General features: G+C 34.1%; 1 protein-coding gene across 1 annotated transcript in view; it reads right to left on the minus strand.

Moving 5' to 3' along the window:
• The window catches only part of WDR27 (WD repeat domain 27), an 89,054-nt gene that overhangs the window by 48,434 nt on the left and 21,939 nt on the right, over positions 1 to 18,681 (minus strand). The window contains exons 16-20 of the mRNA XM_075144602.1: positions 18,283 to 18,372; positions 12,269 to 12,390; positions 11,539 to 11,672; positions 3,515 to 3,612; positions 3,086 to 3,207 (exon numbers count right to left, since the gene is read on the minus strand). Coding sequence (XP_075000703.1) covers positions 3,086 to 3,207; positions 3,515 to 3,612; positions 11,539 to 11,672; positions 12,269 to 12,390; positions 18,283 to 18,372 — 566 coding nt within the window. The remainder of the gene's footprint in view (positions 1 to 3,085; positions 3,208 to 3,514; positions 3,613 to 11,538; positions 11,673 to 12,268; positions 12,391 to 18,282; positions 18,373 to 18,681) is intronic.

Below are 18,681 nucleotides of genomic sequence, written 5' to 3' on the forward strand. Positions count from 1 at the left end.
GGCCAAGTGGCACAGGATCAGAGGAGTAGGCTTCAGCCATAGGTTGGTTATTCTGGAGCTCCAGCAAACTTTCAGGAAGCTTGAGGCAGTACAGTCATCACAGAGGTTGCCAGTGAGGAAGGGAGAAGAGTGACAAGATAGAAGACAAGCTGGAAGCCCCATCTGGTTACTGCCACTGTTCTTGTTTCCAGGGAAAAGGGAGAAGAGTCAGTAAGAATGGGCAGAACCACCACCAGATTCACACCTCAACTGAAAAGAAGGACCACTGCAGCAATTTGCTAGCCTACAACAGCAAACACTCCATGTACTTATTCTATATATGTACACTGTATGAGTATGTACTCCACATTCATCTGCAATATTTCCCAATGTTAACAAAAACAGAAATTACCTTGCATAATTCAAGCTTCAGATAAGGGACAAGTTTTCATCAACTGTACTTGCAGCTGTACAGAGGCTGCAGATTGAATATTTCAGGGAAGGATATAGTCTGATTTTACAACCTAATTACAGTCAGGAAGATTCAAAACATTCCTACTAACGAAAGATAAGCTGTGGCAAGTAATGATTCAGTAGGGTGGTTTATCATCTTCAGCATACCACTACTGGATCAAGGCTTCATCACACTGATAACTACCACTACAACAAGGGATGTGCTAGACTCTACTAAACGTAAAGTGATGGTTCTGACCACCTACAGTCATTAGAGAATCGGGGCGGGGGGGGGGGGGGCGGGAAGTGAACTCTATGATTTTAGCAACTATATTTTGGGCAGATTTCAAGAGGAGCAACTATAAAGAACTCTACTCTGGCTTCACGGCAATTACTGCAGATTTTGATAAACAAAACAAGGGTTTCTTGATTCTTGACAGACAGAAGACTTTTACATTAATTTTATTTAATAGGCCACAGAGAGAGATTTCAAAATTAGACAAGAGAGTAAGGCAACCAGTTCTTAGATTCAGGTGATATTTAAATGTTTGAATGTTCCTCTGAACACTTCCCTACAGCATACATTCTATATTTCTGGAGTGTCATGCAGATAATCTGTGAGTATCTTTACAGAAACACTGATTTATCAGCAGCTTATATGCAAAATACAAGTTATATGACAAGTTTATTTAATTTTCCCTCCCAGTCTATGCTTCTTGATTAATAAGTCACACAGACATAGTAATACTTATTACCTTCTAAATATATTTTCACTTTTAGAGCACTAAAATTCTAAAAGGAAACAGGAATTACAGACACCCATTAAAATGGGTGTCTTACCCCATCATCTGCTAAGAGATATACTTTATAACACTCAGTGCCAAATCTTTTATATGAATATATATATTTGCAATATTTCCTGCTAAACTGTTCTGGAGAAAGATTCAGAATACTGTTCTATTATACATCAGACAATGTCTGCTATGAAGAGAACATACTCCAAATGATATAATGAGCTTAATCAGGTACACTGCAGCTGAGATGAATTTCACACATTGCCAATTCCTGCAAACAATCTCTAGAACAGACCAAAAGAACAGTTTTAAATCGAAGTCATTACATTGAAAATTATATATACTTGCTTACAGCTGCTGCTGTCCAAAATCAGAAATAACAGAATGTCATGATGTTCACCTACGTTTCTAGAATATCCTATGTATTTAATAATTTGCTAACAGGTGTCTCCCATACTTAATAGGAACATATCTTTCTTAGTGTTTTACAAGACCTTATAAATAGATTTTCTTTTTTTATTTATTTAAAGAGCAAATCTCCTGATCATCCCCACTTACTGTCGAGGTAGCATCACAAAGCAGTCTTGGAACACAGGAACTGATTTGCATGAATCTAAACCAGAAAATGCACTTCAGTAATATATATATTGCAATTACTAGTGAGCATTCACTCCTCAAGACGAGACTAGAGTTAGTCCAAACGAAAGCCTTCATAAATTTTGTTGTGTAAGCACTGGATCTTCAGCATCAACTGTTTCACTCCACAGATTTGCACCTCTCATCACTAGCTAACCTTAGATTCCAATGTGTTTCACACTTTAAACAGGATGTAATTTACATACAGCATTCTGCATATTTTTATGTCTATAAAATAGTTTAGCATATTATCTTCATGTAAACGCACTGAGTTATATTTACTCTAACAGCTTTGAACTATACAACTGTAACAAAATAGTTGATCTGTAATTTTCCTATTGACTTATCTAAAGTATTAATTTTATATAACTGAAAAAATAGAGAACCTTGATCTATAATTTTCCCTAAAAACGGTCAATTTTCTTTGCTATACCACATACCTCTAGTTTTTTTCCCGAGTGAATACTTGCCCACAGCTTTAAAGTTTTTCTTGATTAAATAACCTGAAGCCACTAAGCTGACCAAGCAAAAAGAAAAGCCAGAACTTTAAGCCTATATGTGTTACAAATAGTACTGAAATAGTTAGCACGATTTTAAGTGTTTTACCAGATCACATCTCTCAGGAAAACCCACAAAAAGTTATACAAAAGTAGTAATAAGGAACTGTTTTAAACCACAGAAGCAAGGACTTTCCAACTGGAAATGAAGAACCATACTCAACCAAACCTAACGCAGTAGGCATTCCAGCATGTACGGTATCATAAGACCTCCAAACATTCAAATCAATCTTCAAGTAAAAAAAAGAGCAAGGATGAGAGTGTAAGTCATCTATTCTATTGCAGTACTGGGCAATTTTTTTTTTTTGTTGCTGTTTCTGAAGTTTCAGAATAAATCAGACAACTTCAGATTCAACTTTAGAGGAGAACAGTTACATAAGGAAAAGTTCCTGCTGAACTACAGTATTACAGTCCGGTGCAAGTAAGGCAAAGGGTAATACACACTTCCCTAACAGCAAGCTTGTTCAGTCATTCTCACTGCTCCCTGCTTTCCATGAGAGAACAAATGAGATCTAGGTGCCTTTATCACACAGATTTATGACCTTGCCCATCCTCCCCAACATATAAAAAATTCCATCAATTACTGTCAATTATATTTTTAGCCTCCAATTTCTTTGTTGATGGAGTTGTAGTGGTACCACAAATAAAATTCAATAAAGTATATACCTTATTTTGGCAGATCTGATGGACTGATCTAGTATGAACTTCTGGTATCACTGCTGTGCTGCAGCCTGCATTGAGGTCAAAAACTTCCAGTGCTCGGTTGCTACCAGCTGTAAGTACAATATCTGTACAGTTCTCTGTGTTAAAGTTAAACTGATCTAAAGGAACAAAAGCATAGAGAGAGACAAAAAGACAGAAAAATACATATCAAGACTCTGTTGTATTTAGTGCTCTATGAGCAGCACCAAAAATCTTACACTCCTAAAAAATTTATGTCTGAGGCTGAAGTTCAATATCACAAAAAAAATACAGCATTTTTACTCTAATAGAAAAAGAGTAGAAAAGAATCAAATGCTAATTACTTTAACTGAAGTTATTTCCATGTCATTAAGTCCAAGGAACTATAAAGAAAATAAGAAATACAAAGGATACAAGAGTAGAAATCATTTACTGCTGAAAGGCTGGTAATCTCCATTGTTGAAGCCATGGGAAATTTCTGTACCAATTTGCAAACACTTCTCTGTTTGTATCTGCAAAAAATATCAAATGAATCCTAGTGTTAATGAAATAAGTTAGGATTTGTGGCCACCAATAAACTCCCATTGGAATCACAAAGCAAACCAAAAGGCTTTCTTTCATTATTAAAAATTAAAGCCACAGAACTTTTGACTCGTTGCTGAACTCTATTAAAAAATTTGGTAACAAAACTCATTTGGATGAAAAGAAACATGATATTCGTATACCTAAGACAGATCTTCCATCAACATGAAACGCTAAAATAATCCTGTATGTATACTGAAAATGTTGAAGAGAAAAAAAATCTGTCTAGTATCCATGATCAAAAGCCAGGAATACCACTAGTTTCAGTATAGCATTTCATGTGCTGATTATAGGGGCAATATGAAAGAAAATGAGGAAAAATAGTGAGGAAAGAATAATTTCCACTTAGATGGGAACAGAACAAGGGGCTGAACACACACTATCAAAGAAATTTGGCTTCTGAACATACATTGGACTCCTCAAGGTTCTGTGGGATATCTGCCAGCTCCATGCAAATGTTGCAGACATGTCAAGCCCTCTAAAATGGCTTCAGACTTATTTATATCACACAATGCAGAACTGTGTTGTGATTCAGTCTGATTAGATCTTTCTGTTTACTGAAATATATCAGCACAGACAACATGGACCTGATCTTAAATCCACCAAAGTCAATAGAAAACATTCCTCCATGGATATGGATATGGATATGCTGGGCAAGAAGAGTGTGATTTCCGTAAAAGAAGTCACCTAAGGAATATAAGCAGAGTTGTTAATAACTGTACTGGATCTAGTTGGGGTGGAGTTAATTTTCTTCATAGTAGCTCATACGGTGCTGTTTTACATTTGTGACCAAAACTGTGTTGATAACACACCAGGGTTTTAGTTATTAGTCAACAGTGTCTGCACAGCATTAAGATATTCTGTGTTTCTCACTGTGTCCCCAGAGTGGACATAGCCACGACTACTTACCTGAATTATCCAAAGAGATATTCCATAACGTATAATGCCAAGCTCAGCAATAAAACTGGGGGGGGAGGGAGGCGACAGTTTTTTGAAAGTAGCCATTGCTCGGAGACTGGCTGGGCATTGGTCTGCTGGTGGGAGCTACCGAGCGATTACTTTTGCATCACTTTGGGGTTTTTTTTTCTTTTTTCTTCACTTATTAAACAGTCTTTATCTCATCCCATGAGTTTTCCTCACCTTTGCCCTTCCAATTCTCACCTCCACCCCACTGGGGGATCCCACTGGAGGAGAATGAGTGAGCAACTGGCTGGGGGCTTGGCTGCCAGCGAAGGTCAACACACCACAATAACTCAAAATTTCTACATTATATTCTAAATGTAGACACTTCTATGCAGTAAAATAATTCCAGTGTAACTGTAATTAATTATACTTCCATTTTAGCATGTCTATCTAATGACAATACAAAAGTCCATGTGTAACACACTTGTAGGAATAATTACTGTTTCTTTCCAACAATGCAAAATTGAGATCATTTGACAAAAGTAATACGTTTATCAGCTGGATCAGTTCAAAAGAAAAAATGTTAATGATTTGCTTTTGCCTTTCTTTGTCACTCTCAAACAATGATCTGCTGAGCTTTTCCAGGTAATCATTAGAGCTACTTCAGCAGTGATGGTAAAGCAGAAGGTAAAATAGAGTGTTTTGCAATTTAATTCAAGAACATTTTGTGGTTTCCAGAAGTATTTTATTCAAATAAACTACAAAAATAAACTGCTCTACTCTTCAGGAACAACTGATTTATCTCCATTTTTGGGTAAAGATATCCAAGCTAATTTTAAATAAGCTGACTGAGATAATAGGAACAATCTAATGAAGGCAGCATGAAGCTTCCTCTGGTCTAATTTACCCTGCTGAAAGAGGCTTGCTGAAACAGGTTGCTCCCAAACGCAAGAACAATTGTTTTGAGTTAGCTGGAGTATCTCGCTTCTACAGTGCAGTCTGCTACATAGATAAACACCTTACAGGGTGTTTCACAGATAGAATTTCACGTAGAAAGCAAATCTTCAACCAACACAGTAAACTGAGATTCATCAAATACAAGTTAGGACAAAACTGAACCAAAGTAATAGAGTTAAAAAAATAGAACAAGAGTACCCATTAGCAAAAAAAAAGAGGAATTTTAGTATATTTAAGAACTTATCTTTTTTGGACACAATGCATTTGCCACATGTCCTATACACATTCAATTCGAAGTGCAAGTCAACTAAAATTCAGCCAGGCATTGTGGACACTGAGCTGGACACATTAGTTCTTGCCTCTTAGAGATTAAAGTTTATATAACAATTTGGGTTACCTTTTTGTTGCTTTAATAATACCTCCATAAACTAAGAATTAACAGGCAACACAGAAGGTAGGTAATCAGATTGTGGAAGAAAGGTATTACATAATTCAAACAGACACAAGACAAAAGCTTAAATGCCACTCACTTGTAATATATAAGAACAGAATTTGACAATAAAAATATATGTGGAAACGTAAGCAAAAGTGCACAATCTACATTTTAAGTTAAAATAATTCCCTGTTTGCTACAGAAAAGATTGTTATATATCTTACAAAGGGCTTGTTGAGGAATTAATCAGAGGAATTAATACAGTAAAGGTCAGAAGGTGTTGTAATATTTATCAAGACAAAGGTGTGAAGAGCACACAAAGGAAAAGCTTTTTAGATTGTTGAAAGATATTACAACTTATCAGTAAGAAGGTGCATTTAACAAAATAACTGTGCTTTTGTCTGCAGAAAATCAACAGATTTCTGTGAATATAACAAGGGTTACTTTTTAAGTAAAAAAAGAAGATAATAACAAATAGGATAAGAGATCTTCAAAAGGAAAGAAAAAAGATTTTTATTTTCCCCATCAGAAGCGAGTTCTGAAAATAAAATTATATACAACTAGATTAAGAATTCCATCTCAGATCTGGCCACTTTCCATAGATAAATTTGACAGTCTGCCATTAGCAAAGCTAATTCCTTTGTGGCAAGGTTTCCAATATGTACGCACTGTCACAGACGGTTGTGAAGTTGTTTTCAGCTATTACAAAATACTACAAAGCCCTAGAAAATTCTGCACAGATGAAGGCCAGGAGTGAAAGTCAATATAGGCAAAATTCCATCTCACAAGTCAACTGGAGAAGCTATTGTAGCATTAACATGCCCTAAAAATTCTCTAAATTAGACCAACACCTCCTCAAGCCACAGAAAATCTTGTGACGGAGGCAAAAAAATGGGTGAACAGTATCTTGTTACTACACTTTTTCCAGGTCTCCAATTCTATGCACAGCACAATCTCAGCTGACAATCCTATAGATCAGTTATCCAAATAAAATCACATTTGTGTTGATATACTCAAAACTACAATTCTGTCCTCTTTTAATGCCTTCAATCATTAGAATTCTGACAACAGTGTAAATGACTAATCTTTGTAATCTCTTATATCCCACATACTTTGGGGATGTAATCATTTTGGGGGAATACATTTACAGTATATAGTTATTTTCAGGAGACTGGTATTTCTTCAGAAAAAAAAATATAAAACCAAATTCTAAGATACAAACACTTCCTGCAATGACTGCAGAGACTGCTGTGTCTACTTTCCAGCAGATTTGAAGTCCTTTGCTGAAAGCATTTTTCAGGACACCCAGATAAAGTAGAAACATTTTGATGACAGACAAAAAACTTCAATGTATGGAAATACGTTACTATGCTAAAACCCAAAGACGAATAGGCACCTAAAAAAACTCTCCCAAAATCCCCAAAAAACAGCAGATCTGACATTTAAAATTTTAAGGCAAATGGCTGCAACATGACAAAGTCAAAACTAAGTGACAGACCACAAACATCATCAGTATAACAGATCATAAGGTTTCAGGCTATTAAAAACATTTTTATGTATGTTTACATATGCACTGTAAAAATTAATTTTCAAACAGTAGTCCCATTATTCATTTCCAGACACAGCCTCAAGTTCAGTAAAACAAGAAAATTAGTTACATGAAAAGGAAAAGAATCACTTCATCTTCTAGAATGCTTAGAATTCATCATAACTGAAAAATACTCTCTCTTACCCTACAAAGGAGGGTGGATGTCATTCACTGACCCTATGTAATGAATCTTAGACATAAGAAAAGATAAGCACGGGAAAATTTAAAGTATTTAGAGATGGTTGCTGTTAGAATGTTGTTAGAATTCATCTTATGACTTCTGTACTTCTCTAGTTTCGATTTTGTTTCTGACAAAAAACAAGGAGTGTTTAAGTTCTTTGATGTAACGGCTAAAGCTCAGAGGAATGAGGCTTAGAATATTCTTATTATCATACTGCTGAATCAGGTCTGTGCAGCCCACTTATGTGAGAAGTTTAAACTGGCTTAAAGTGGTTTGCATGAAAATCATTATCCTGTTAAACATTAACTTTCCAGAAGTACCTGAAATGAACACTTTCCTATGTATCATTAGCATGCTAAATTTTAAACCCATTTACCATGGCCTTTGCTTTATCCATCTATAATATGTGCTGGTATAGTTTCCCATTTCATCAGAGTAGCTATTTTAACATTACTTCCCTTACTGTATGTATGATTACTACAACCAGTTGCTAAATATAATTGCTTTAAAAGGCGTTGTTTCTGTTACTGGAACTCAATTTTCTCCTTTTTAAACTCCTTTCAAATTGCTCATACTGATCTTTAAAACAACACATAAAACTACAAAAATGAGATAACCACCCATAGATGTTTTGTTCTCCTCAAATTCTTACGTGACTTAAAAGTAATTAAGAATTAAAAAAAAATAAACTGAGAAGCAAATAATGACACTTCATATTAGCATGCACAACAGCTGATGAGAGTGGAAATTCAATAGTTAGTAATTTTGGAGAAGGTAAAGAAATTTGTTTAGGTTATGAATCATTTTGAGATTAATCATAGAAGCAGAAGTCAGGAGATCTGTATTCTATTCCCAGAGCTTCAATAAATCTCCTCTATGGCATTTGTAAATACGGTTATATTTAAATAAGCCAATAAGGAATATAACATTTTTTTTCTTATTTCCACTTCTCAGTTTCACCTTTAAAACTGAACAAATATTTAACCATTTAATCAAGTTGTTGTGATGCTTAGTTAATTAATACTTATAGGGAGATCTTTGAAAACTCTGCACAGAGAAACAGTGATATGATTTGTCATTGTACCATCTTCACCTCTGAAATACAGTAGCAAACTATTGGTTAGCCAGACTGCATTGCCATGCCCTTCTAATTAAGGGTTTAAAGCATGTTTTGGGGTTAGATCTAGCATCTTCTTGAATCAGTTCCATTCAAGCATTCTTCCAAATTTGACTCAGAAGGCAGAATGAGAGAGTTGTGAGAAACAAAAGGAATGACGCAGTGTTCCATAAAAGAAAGAAATGTTGGGAAAGGAACCAGAGGGAATTCACAAGAAAACGTCAAAGCAAATTATCCTTTACTACCTTTTTTTATAGATATATATAACCAGGCCTCAGACTGGTTTGTGGATTCATTGTAATGTCTACAATTGTGTGTTTGGTCTTTTGGCATTACACTAATATCCCAGAAAGTCTGATTGCTTGTTATTGAATTAGTGTTAAAGCATCAAGAAATACTGACAGCATGATAATAACAAAATTCTATTGTAAGCACCATCCTACATACGTACTTTAACAGCTTTAAACCAAGATATTATATGCTTCTAACAAAGCAATTGGAGCAACACAGAACACAGGTGAAGTTCAGTGCCCAAGCCCTTGCAAAACTGCTTGAGTGGGTTCTACAATTCCATCAAATTCCATAGTACCTTTAGTTTCTGAACTAACTAGCTTGAAGGTAGTTTAGACCAGTCTTCCACAACAGTATCTGCAGTATGGATTTTCTCAGGTTACTGGATACTTTCCTCTAGGAGGCATGGGTATTTTTTTTTTTTAAAAAGGAAATATCTAGACCCAGCACATTATATACTACATAAAAGTTCCTTATTAAAGCCGAAGCCCGCACGAATAGAAGGAAAAAATATTTTTAACTCTATCTTAAAACTGAAAGTAATCAGAAGATGGAAGGATCTAAAAGATCAGAATATTGTTTTCCATCTTCTTTTTCTAAGTTCCTCCTTGATAGCCTGTATAAATTTTAAAGAGTTAAGAATGGTATGAGAGAAGCAGTTGCCTGTCTCAGTTTCCAAATACTACTTGTTTACGCTATGAATAGATTTCAAGCAAATCTGTGAACAGGAATCACTTTTCCTGCCTTCCAGGTTCCTCCTGTACTATTACACTTTGCTACAGGATAAGCACTTCATAACATGAGATGTCTGTAGAACCAGTTATGAGAAAAGAAAGTCAAGAGGGGGGGAAATCCTTTCAAAAGAACTTGTGTCTATATTTCAGTATTTTCTTTTCATTTTATTCTATTAGTTTTACTCTCTTAATGTAATGTATATAATATAATATAAAACCAAAGCAGGAAATTCTGTATTCCTTTGCATTTAGTTTTCCAGTCTATTTGCTATATTCCCAAATAGAGTACATGACTAAAATTATATGAATAAAAGCCACAGCAACACCCTGCATTAAGGATTTTGACCAGAAATGGAAGGTAAAGAATCACAAGTGACAATGGATTAACTGTAAAACCAAGCAGGTGACTGAAAACCACAGTTAATTAACCATTTTGAAGAATTTATAAACAGAACTTAAATCATAATCCATTAGTTACTTTTTCAAATAAGAAGGAATTTATGTTCTTAAAAAAGTGTATTTTAAAAGAGTGATATAATTTGGCATTTTTTCTCCTTTTGTTTACTGTATGACTATTTAAAGTTTCAGTGAAGTTCCTCCTACCGGGTTCATGCCTCAATCCAGGAAAGCACTCCTATTCAAAAACATATTTAAGTCTGTGCTTAGTATGTTTTTCTGTGCAGTGGCAAAACTACCAAGGAAACAGGCCAGTTTTTCCCATCTAAGGATGCAGCTCAATACTATTTAGTATCATGAAGAGGACACACCATTCATAATATCATCTAATAGATTTCAGTGTTGTAACCTTAATTCTGTTCGTCCTTCCACTCAAAATATAAAGTCATAATATCAGACAAAGGAAAATATCTTTTCAAGGTTTTTTAAAATGCTATTATGTACATATACATATATGTATATACATATATACTTGTGTGTATATATATATGTAATGTAATAAAGTCTTATATACAGAAATATTGCTAAAAACCAGCAAAAGCAAATGAAGAGCAGAGAAGCTTAGTAAAAGGATACGACGACAGTTTTAGCTCCAATTATAGACTAAAAGAACAGAAAAGGTATATCAGACATTTAATAAAAGAATTTATTCCAAGTCGAAAAGAAGGATGCCTAACAATGAAGAAACAAAGGAGCAAAACAGGATAATAAGAAAAGTAATTAGATACAATATAACAGTTGGAAAGTCAGTGAAAATTATGAAAGTGATCTACTTCCATTTGACAGAGAAGGAAGAAAACAGTTGCAGCATGTTGCAGTCTCTGAAAGAAAAAGTATATAGAAATATTCCCACAAGAGAAAGATTTGCAATGGCTTCTCAAATGTAACTTAAGACATTAATGCACACTAAGATGTAAATAGGCAGAAGGTAAAGCTCAGAAGGTCCCAAATGGTAACAGCAATAGTAAAACTGTATTTGCACCAGATAAGGTATGCACTATAAAAAATTATTTGACATTTCAATTTTTTTTCTGTTATGCCAGAACAAAGATATTTTTACAATTAGCTTTTACTATTTGTTCAATTTTTTCCTTCTGTAATATTCTTGCCCTCCACCTCACCTCACCACCCAAAAAAATCCCAGATGAAATAGTACAAGTACTTTCACTGGTCTGTTAATGAGAAATTTTACTCACCGTTTGAGGTCATCCTTGGTTGTGTCTAGATGGAAACTTAATAGATGAAATTCAGCTCCACAACACAGCAATATAAATGTATCTATAAAATAAAACTGTGCAAAGCGTACAGTCTTATGGAACTTCTCTTTGCCCTGAAATGCAAAGTAAATTATTAAGAATGGATTCTAAGATACTGAATATTTTTTGTCTGAGATTCCTGGTGTTAAAGCGTAGTCTCCCTGTTATCCTGACCATATGCCAGGAGGTTAACCTACTATGTAGTGGTCCTTCCTATTTTTGACATCTATTAATCTCAAAATAAAGTTTTCGTTCTACTTAAATTAGTTGGCAGTAAAGTTAATCGTATCTGCAGTCAATTGAATCTAATACAATCTAGCTTCATACTCTAAACTTCCATTTGAACTGGGGAGTAGACTATAAAGTCAAGCAGAGCTGAGCCAATGAAAATAGAATATACAGAGCAGACATCGAAATCAAAACTTCCAGACATGCCCACTGGTTTTGTCTACCAAGATTGGCTTTTTTTCTTTTCATAAATTGTCATGATAAAAGCCTAATTTGAAGTTAATGGAGACCACCCATATCATAGCATCAGTTTGAATCACCACCACTAAGTAGCTCTGAAAATCAGGCTGTATGTTCCTTCTACAGAGCTGTTAAAATGGAAGTAAATGAAGGTGCAAAACAGTGTCCTCTGTGAACCAAACTGACAGGAGTTTCTAATTACCAGAATTAGAGCAGGTTCATTATTGCAGACTGACCAGACCCTTAAAGTTCTGTCTTCTGATGCAGAAACTAACCACTTCTTGTCATGACTCCAGCCAACAGAGTTAACTGCACCATCATGACCTAATAAAAATAATAATGGAAATATCAAAAAGCTTGTTTCTTGCCTTTCTCCAGAGTTAATCATCTTGTTTTAATATAATAATATACAATATTAAAATACATTTTAAATACAGGCTTCAAATGGTTGGATTAAAACTGGTAACAGTAAATCAGTTATTGGTTTTTTGTTCCACCAAAAACCATAGAAAAATGTCTCTCATTAATAATCAAGATTCACAAAATTAAATAAGATCAGAGAAATATCAAGTTATTCTACCTGAAATCTCATGTGCATTTGTATGATATTGCCTCCATTGCTATAAGGGAGTTTGTATGAAAATGTTATAACAAATATAAGAAACACATTTATCTTTTACAGACATTCACATTCTAAAAGAATAAAAACTAGTATCTGAATTTTCTTCAGCTTTCTGCAATTCAGTTTTGACTCAACTATAACTATAAAATAGTTCTAAACAAACATATAACAAAGAGACAAACAAATAAACTTCCTTCAGGTTAACAACAAAAACACATTCACAGATCTTTAACGTCACAGTAATATTAACTAATTCTACCTCCACACCAAACTGAATTAGAAGCACAGAAGTGGTTATAAGGTTGTTGTCATTAATAGTGGGTCTGGCTGCTAACAGTTGTATTTCTGATCTTTTTCATTAAATACTCAGAGTGAAGTGCTGAATTGGATTAAAATTATTCCAGACTGTGGCAAAAAACTCCACAGAAAATAGAAGTTTGAAAATAGAAGTTTTTGACTCCTAATGCTTCTAATTAAGCTTCTAAGGTCTGGAAAAGCTGCCTTCTGATGCACAGAGGTCCAAACGTCAGTCTGAAAAAGACTACTCAAGGAGGGATATTCAGGGAATAATTTCATCTGACTTCATCCTCTCGTTGGTAACAGAGTGAAGAAAACAACCATCACTGACAACATGGCTACCAAATATTTTGAAGTGCAACTGGGATGGTTAAGGTCTAGAGCCCTGTGACTTGCTGCTATACTCAAATGGCAAAATAGGATGGTCGTCGTGCCAGACCACAGCACTCTGCATCTGCTTGTTAGCCAGTATTTGGCTCATGGAGAGGCCCAAGACCTGGCATCTAGGCCACAGTGTTGATGATCATGTGTTATTTTGCTCTGACTAATAAGCTGTCCTGAGTATTTCACCCTAGATTGCTTCGTCTCTGCCCATCCCTAATAACAGAGGGTTGGAAGTCTAGCAAAATTGAAGTTACCACACTGGAGCTTGTAAAGACTGGTTTATTTTTTGTCACGGGTCTGCAAGAAATGTACTGGTGTGGAAAGGTTCAGCCCAAAGAAAAATCCTGAATCCCAGGATGGTTACGCTAGCTTTGAAGGCCTTCAAGATCTGAATCAGACTTCGTATGAACTTCACTTGGAATGCTTAACTTCAAGTGCTTAGAAACTGATTTTAGAGAGCTGCAAAGTGCCATATATTCCAGAAGAAGACAATGTAATTGATGGGATGATGCTGTAAAAGGAAGGCAGGCAAGGCTACTGAGATCCAGAAGGATTTTATCACATAAAGCAGTAAAGGAACTCACCACAGCTATGGCAAATAAATACTTACTGTAGAAGTCTCAGCAACAGAACACCTGACTTTGACAAAGTTCAGTGTTTTAAAACACAAAATATAAGCAGTTACAAAAGAATCGCCAACCTAGTTTATCTACAGATAATGATAATTCTGACTCTAATTTTTGAAAGATATTGGAAGAGCATTTTCAAGAAACATCCTTGAAATTCAATTTAAGAAAAGATACAGTATTACTCGAAAAGAGAATCTGAGTATTACATTATAATGAAATTTTATATTAAACATGATCTGGAAACCACTTAAGACCTTGCAAATAGTCGCAATATTTTATTTTATTCATTAGGCTTTTATTACTGAGCTAGCCGTTTTTGTAAAAACACAACGAACACACCATTACAACAGCTTCTGCAGGACTGTTTCATTAGATTAAAAAAAAATTTTGTAACTGCCTGTTTAAAAATCATAGTTGAAAGTATTATAATCTCCAGTTAAAGCTGGAGCAAAAAGCTTCTACAAGAAACAGACTTTCTAGTTTGGTGTCACACAGTTAAAAACAAGATTAGCAACTTACAAAGAATGAACTTCAAAAGCCAGAAACATCATCCAGAAGCTAAAATTATTAATTTGATCTAAAATTATATTGAAGATGATCAAAAAGGTCAAAAAAAGAAGAAAATACATCAAACCAAATTAACAAATTTTAACTTTCTAATTTTTCCAGATGAAGTCTGATGAATTTCACCTAGCCTTAAAACATTCAAAGTTCTTATGCCGCCCTCTTGTGCACATTTTCTCTTTAGTCAACTGAAGTTTTATATAAAAAAAAATTGATTGCTTTAAATTACAGGAAGGCTAATCAATTTATCTCAGCAATTAAGATCTTCTATGATAACATATATCTATAAAAAGGCTTATAAACAAGATACTTTAATTCCCAGTTACCAAAGATGTATATAGAATTTTCATCAGAAAGCTGCATAAGTACTGGCTAAGTACATATGTAAGTATTATATTTATTTTATTCTCAACACAAAAATTTATTTGGAGGCTTTGGTTTTGTAAAACCATTTGGAAGCCTTGAATTATCTGCATTAAATAAAAAAAAACCAAACCAAACAAACAAAAAACAACTTACCAAAATATACAAAACAGTTTTCCAAAGTGGTAAGGAACATGAGAAACTTTAGGAAAATCTGAGGTTTGGAAAATTGGAAGAGCCATGCAAAAAGCTTAAGAATCTCTGCACTCCAGATCCCCTAATCCCAAAGCCCAATGAAGGAGATGCCAGCTGGCTTGCAAGAGGCCATTAAGCTTCAAAACAGGTGTTACTCAGGGTTCCCTGGTTCTGAAGCACATTGAGAAGGACAGCAGCTGGTTTTGAAAAAGACTTCTTCAAAAACACCGTGCTGGCTGTAACTTTTTTAAAGCTGGCCAATATTACCTGCACTTCAGTATAGAACATAGACACCTAAAGAGCCAACACTGAAGAGGAATGCAGAACTACTTAAAACTGTAACTAACTGCGCACTTCAGGGAACAAAACTGAATAAATTAGGCTTACAGTAAAATTGCTGTTGTTATACCACTCCTCTCTGATGATGCATTATAAAAATATTATTTTCAATAACCAGCTATATTCAGATTTTAATGCTGCCTTGAAATCAAATTTTTTTTAACAGAATAGATATCATTGCCATTTCTTGAAAAAGGAAAGTTTTACATTACCATTGATTGCAGCTCTGAATAAAAGCAATGCATCATGGTTTTTAATGAAAAGAAAATACATTTATTATGACACTTCAAAACCAAAGGCATCTAAAGTAGAAAATAAATAGGTGATTTCATGATAATCTGAACTGTACAGAACTACATGAATGAAATAAGGACATAACTGATGGTTTGCGGTTCCTACTCCCCTACAGTACAGCATCTGACAGTTTCACATTTATGTTGCTTTTGAAAAGAACTACATGCATAGGTTGCATTCTCATGCTACCTAAAGATCCTGAAGTAAAATGTGGTTTACACTTCTTTTCAGACTGTGCATCATAAAAAAAGACATAGAATAAAGAATGGAAGGTATCAATGAAATAAATTACATAGTAGTGCAAAACCTAAGAAAACTAATAGAACAAAGCCAATTGTTAGAAGAACAATTTAGTAATAAATCAAATTTTTTTTAAAGCAAGACAAAGAACTAGTACTTGACACCTTAACTACTGGCACCAGAAAAAGCTTCTCTGTAATAGCATGAAGTTTGGTGCAGGTCACTTTACTCTTCTCATCACAATAAATTAGCCTGCATTTGCAGAGTACTGCAGTATTTAAGGGAGCTCTGAATATTGAAATATCTTATCAAATCATAATATTTAATTTTACTTCATAGAAAGACAAAGCCTGTCGTTAATAATGTGTCAAAACCTAAGTAGTTTCCTTCATGATTTAGAGTAATATGCAATAAGGTTTTCTTTCAAATTTAGAAACCTCTAATTCTAACCTTTTTTTTCTGCTTTCAAATATGTCTTCTTAGATGAATATATTTTCTTATTAAAGTCTATGTTTTCTGTTATTGCCAGTATTGAGCCATTCCTTAGCTATTATTTAGTATGTAGCAAGTATATGGAAACATAGATGCAACAATGAAATTAGTATCTTCCCCTGAGACAAAACAAAGATAAAACCCAGTTATTACCAGTCCAAAATGAATGAAGCCTGCATAAAAACAAAGTCCAGTGAAAAAAACATCCAAAAAAGAGTATTTCACAGAATTGAAATGTCACCTTTTGCAGCACGTAATCTCTATATACATTCAAGTAAAACCAGCCTAACTTCTTGAAGCTGGATCTGTGATGCAAAAGCCAAACTGTAAAGAACAGCTACAGAACACATACTGTACAATGATAATTTATAGCTTCATGGAATAATTTTGCAACATTCATCTTCTATTTCATGTTCATAGTAAACCTGGTACCAAAAAAAAGACTTTAAAGTTCTTGAAAATCATTTACATTTTAGCTGCTTCAGATTACTTAAGAAAGATATATTAATAATCTGAAGAAACACGGAATTCTTTGGGCACAACTTTATTAAGCTGCTGCATATCAAATACTGTAGCAGTACTGTATCATTTTTTTTATAGATGCTTGTAACAAGTAAGGGAAGGAAATACAGAATTTTGATCTTTTTTGTTTAATTGCATTTTTTAGAAATCCCAATCTTATAAAACAATCTTAAATATATTTCAGATATATGAGGTCCCTTTGGACTGCTTTTGTTCTATTACTACCTAAATTAAAAAATTATGTCAATAAAACCTCAAAACACCATTCCTGCCTGCAGTTTATGTGACTTGCACTAAGAATTTGCTCAAATTAGTCAGTGATACGTGAAGAAAAACATTTTTAAAAGTTTATGGACTTTCTATTGTGGAAAAAAAAGACGTAATTACCATGCCCATAAGGCATATTTTCATCAATTTCCTCACACAAAGGGAAAATATCAGTAATGTTACCTCCATTAGTGGCCACAATTTGAGCTTCTTCCTCAAAATACAACAAAAATTACTCAAAAACCCCACAGTTTTCAGAAATCAGTTATCAGAGTTTTTACTTAGAAATAACTTTCTAAAATAATTTAAAATAGTCTACTTTTATACTTTTTAAGGCCTGCTAGTAAGTGACAGTCATCTTCCATTATGAACTTCCACAGTAAATCAGTCCTGCTCTATGAATTTTAAGTCATAACATTTGCTGTTGTTAAAACTTTAACAGATAGTTCTTGCAGAAATTTAGAATTCTTTTTTTTTAAGGCTCATTTACAATGTTAAGTAATGCACGTGTTTGCACATGCATACACTTTTGCAGATATGGATTTCTCCATAGGAATAGTCCCTTTTTTTTTCAAAGAGTTGTTCTTTAGAAGTCTGGAGCTGCAAACCAAGCACATTTTTTGCCAAGTCATTGCAGTCCATTTTTTGGCTAATAATCTATTACAATATATTACTGCAATATACACATGCATTATCATTACAATATATTGGCTTTATTATTTCTATTTAATTATTGTCATAAACATACACAATACAAATTGCAATATATATCGTGATACATTGCTATTTACCTCCCAGAAAACTGAGAAATGGGAAAACCTGGTAGGCAGTTTAATTCTAGAACAAAATTAACCAATCAGAGAAATAACTTCTACTTCTTGAATCAGCAGTAGCCCCTCTCCCCCATTCTTCTCAAGGTGATATAAGTGGAATCTTTTAATTACTATGCTATTTTAGGTTAAACTCAATTATATACTAGTTCTTTAATAATGTAATTCATAAATTTACCTGAAAAAACTTTATATGTATCAGTGAGATTGGAATTGAATATCATTACAGTCTTGTCAGCCAGGCCACAAGCCAGCATCTCTCCATCCCCTGTAAAGAAGAGTGTCTAATGATTTCTATCTGAAAGCAACAAGCATCTAATATGCTGTTTCTTTTAATCATAAAAATCATATATGTCACTACAACAAAACACACACCAGATATTAATTTCATATGTTTAACACATATTTTGTATGAACATCATAAACATATACTGCAGAATTTGGTAGGAATTTGTGTGCAATTCATTTCTTGTCCTGACATATTCTCAAAACAATTATTCATCACAAGGCAGAAATTCACTTTTCACAAAGAAAGTGCTACAAAATTTAACTGCAGAAATGTTTAGAAGTCATTTAA

The sequence above is a fragment of the Calonectris borealis genome, chromosome 3, assembly GCF_964195595.1.
Source record: "Calonectris borealis chromosome 3, bCalBor7.hap1.2, whole genome shotgun sequence".
In the NCBI taxonomy this organism is placed as follows: Eukaryota; Metazoa; Chordata; class Aves; order Procellariiformes; family Procellariidae; genus Calonectris; species Calonectris borealis.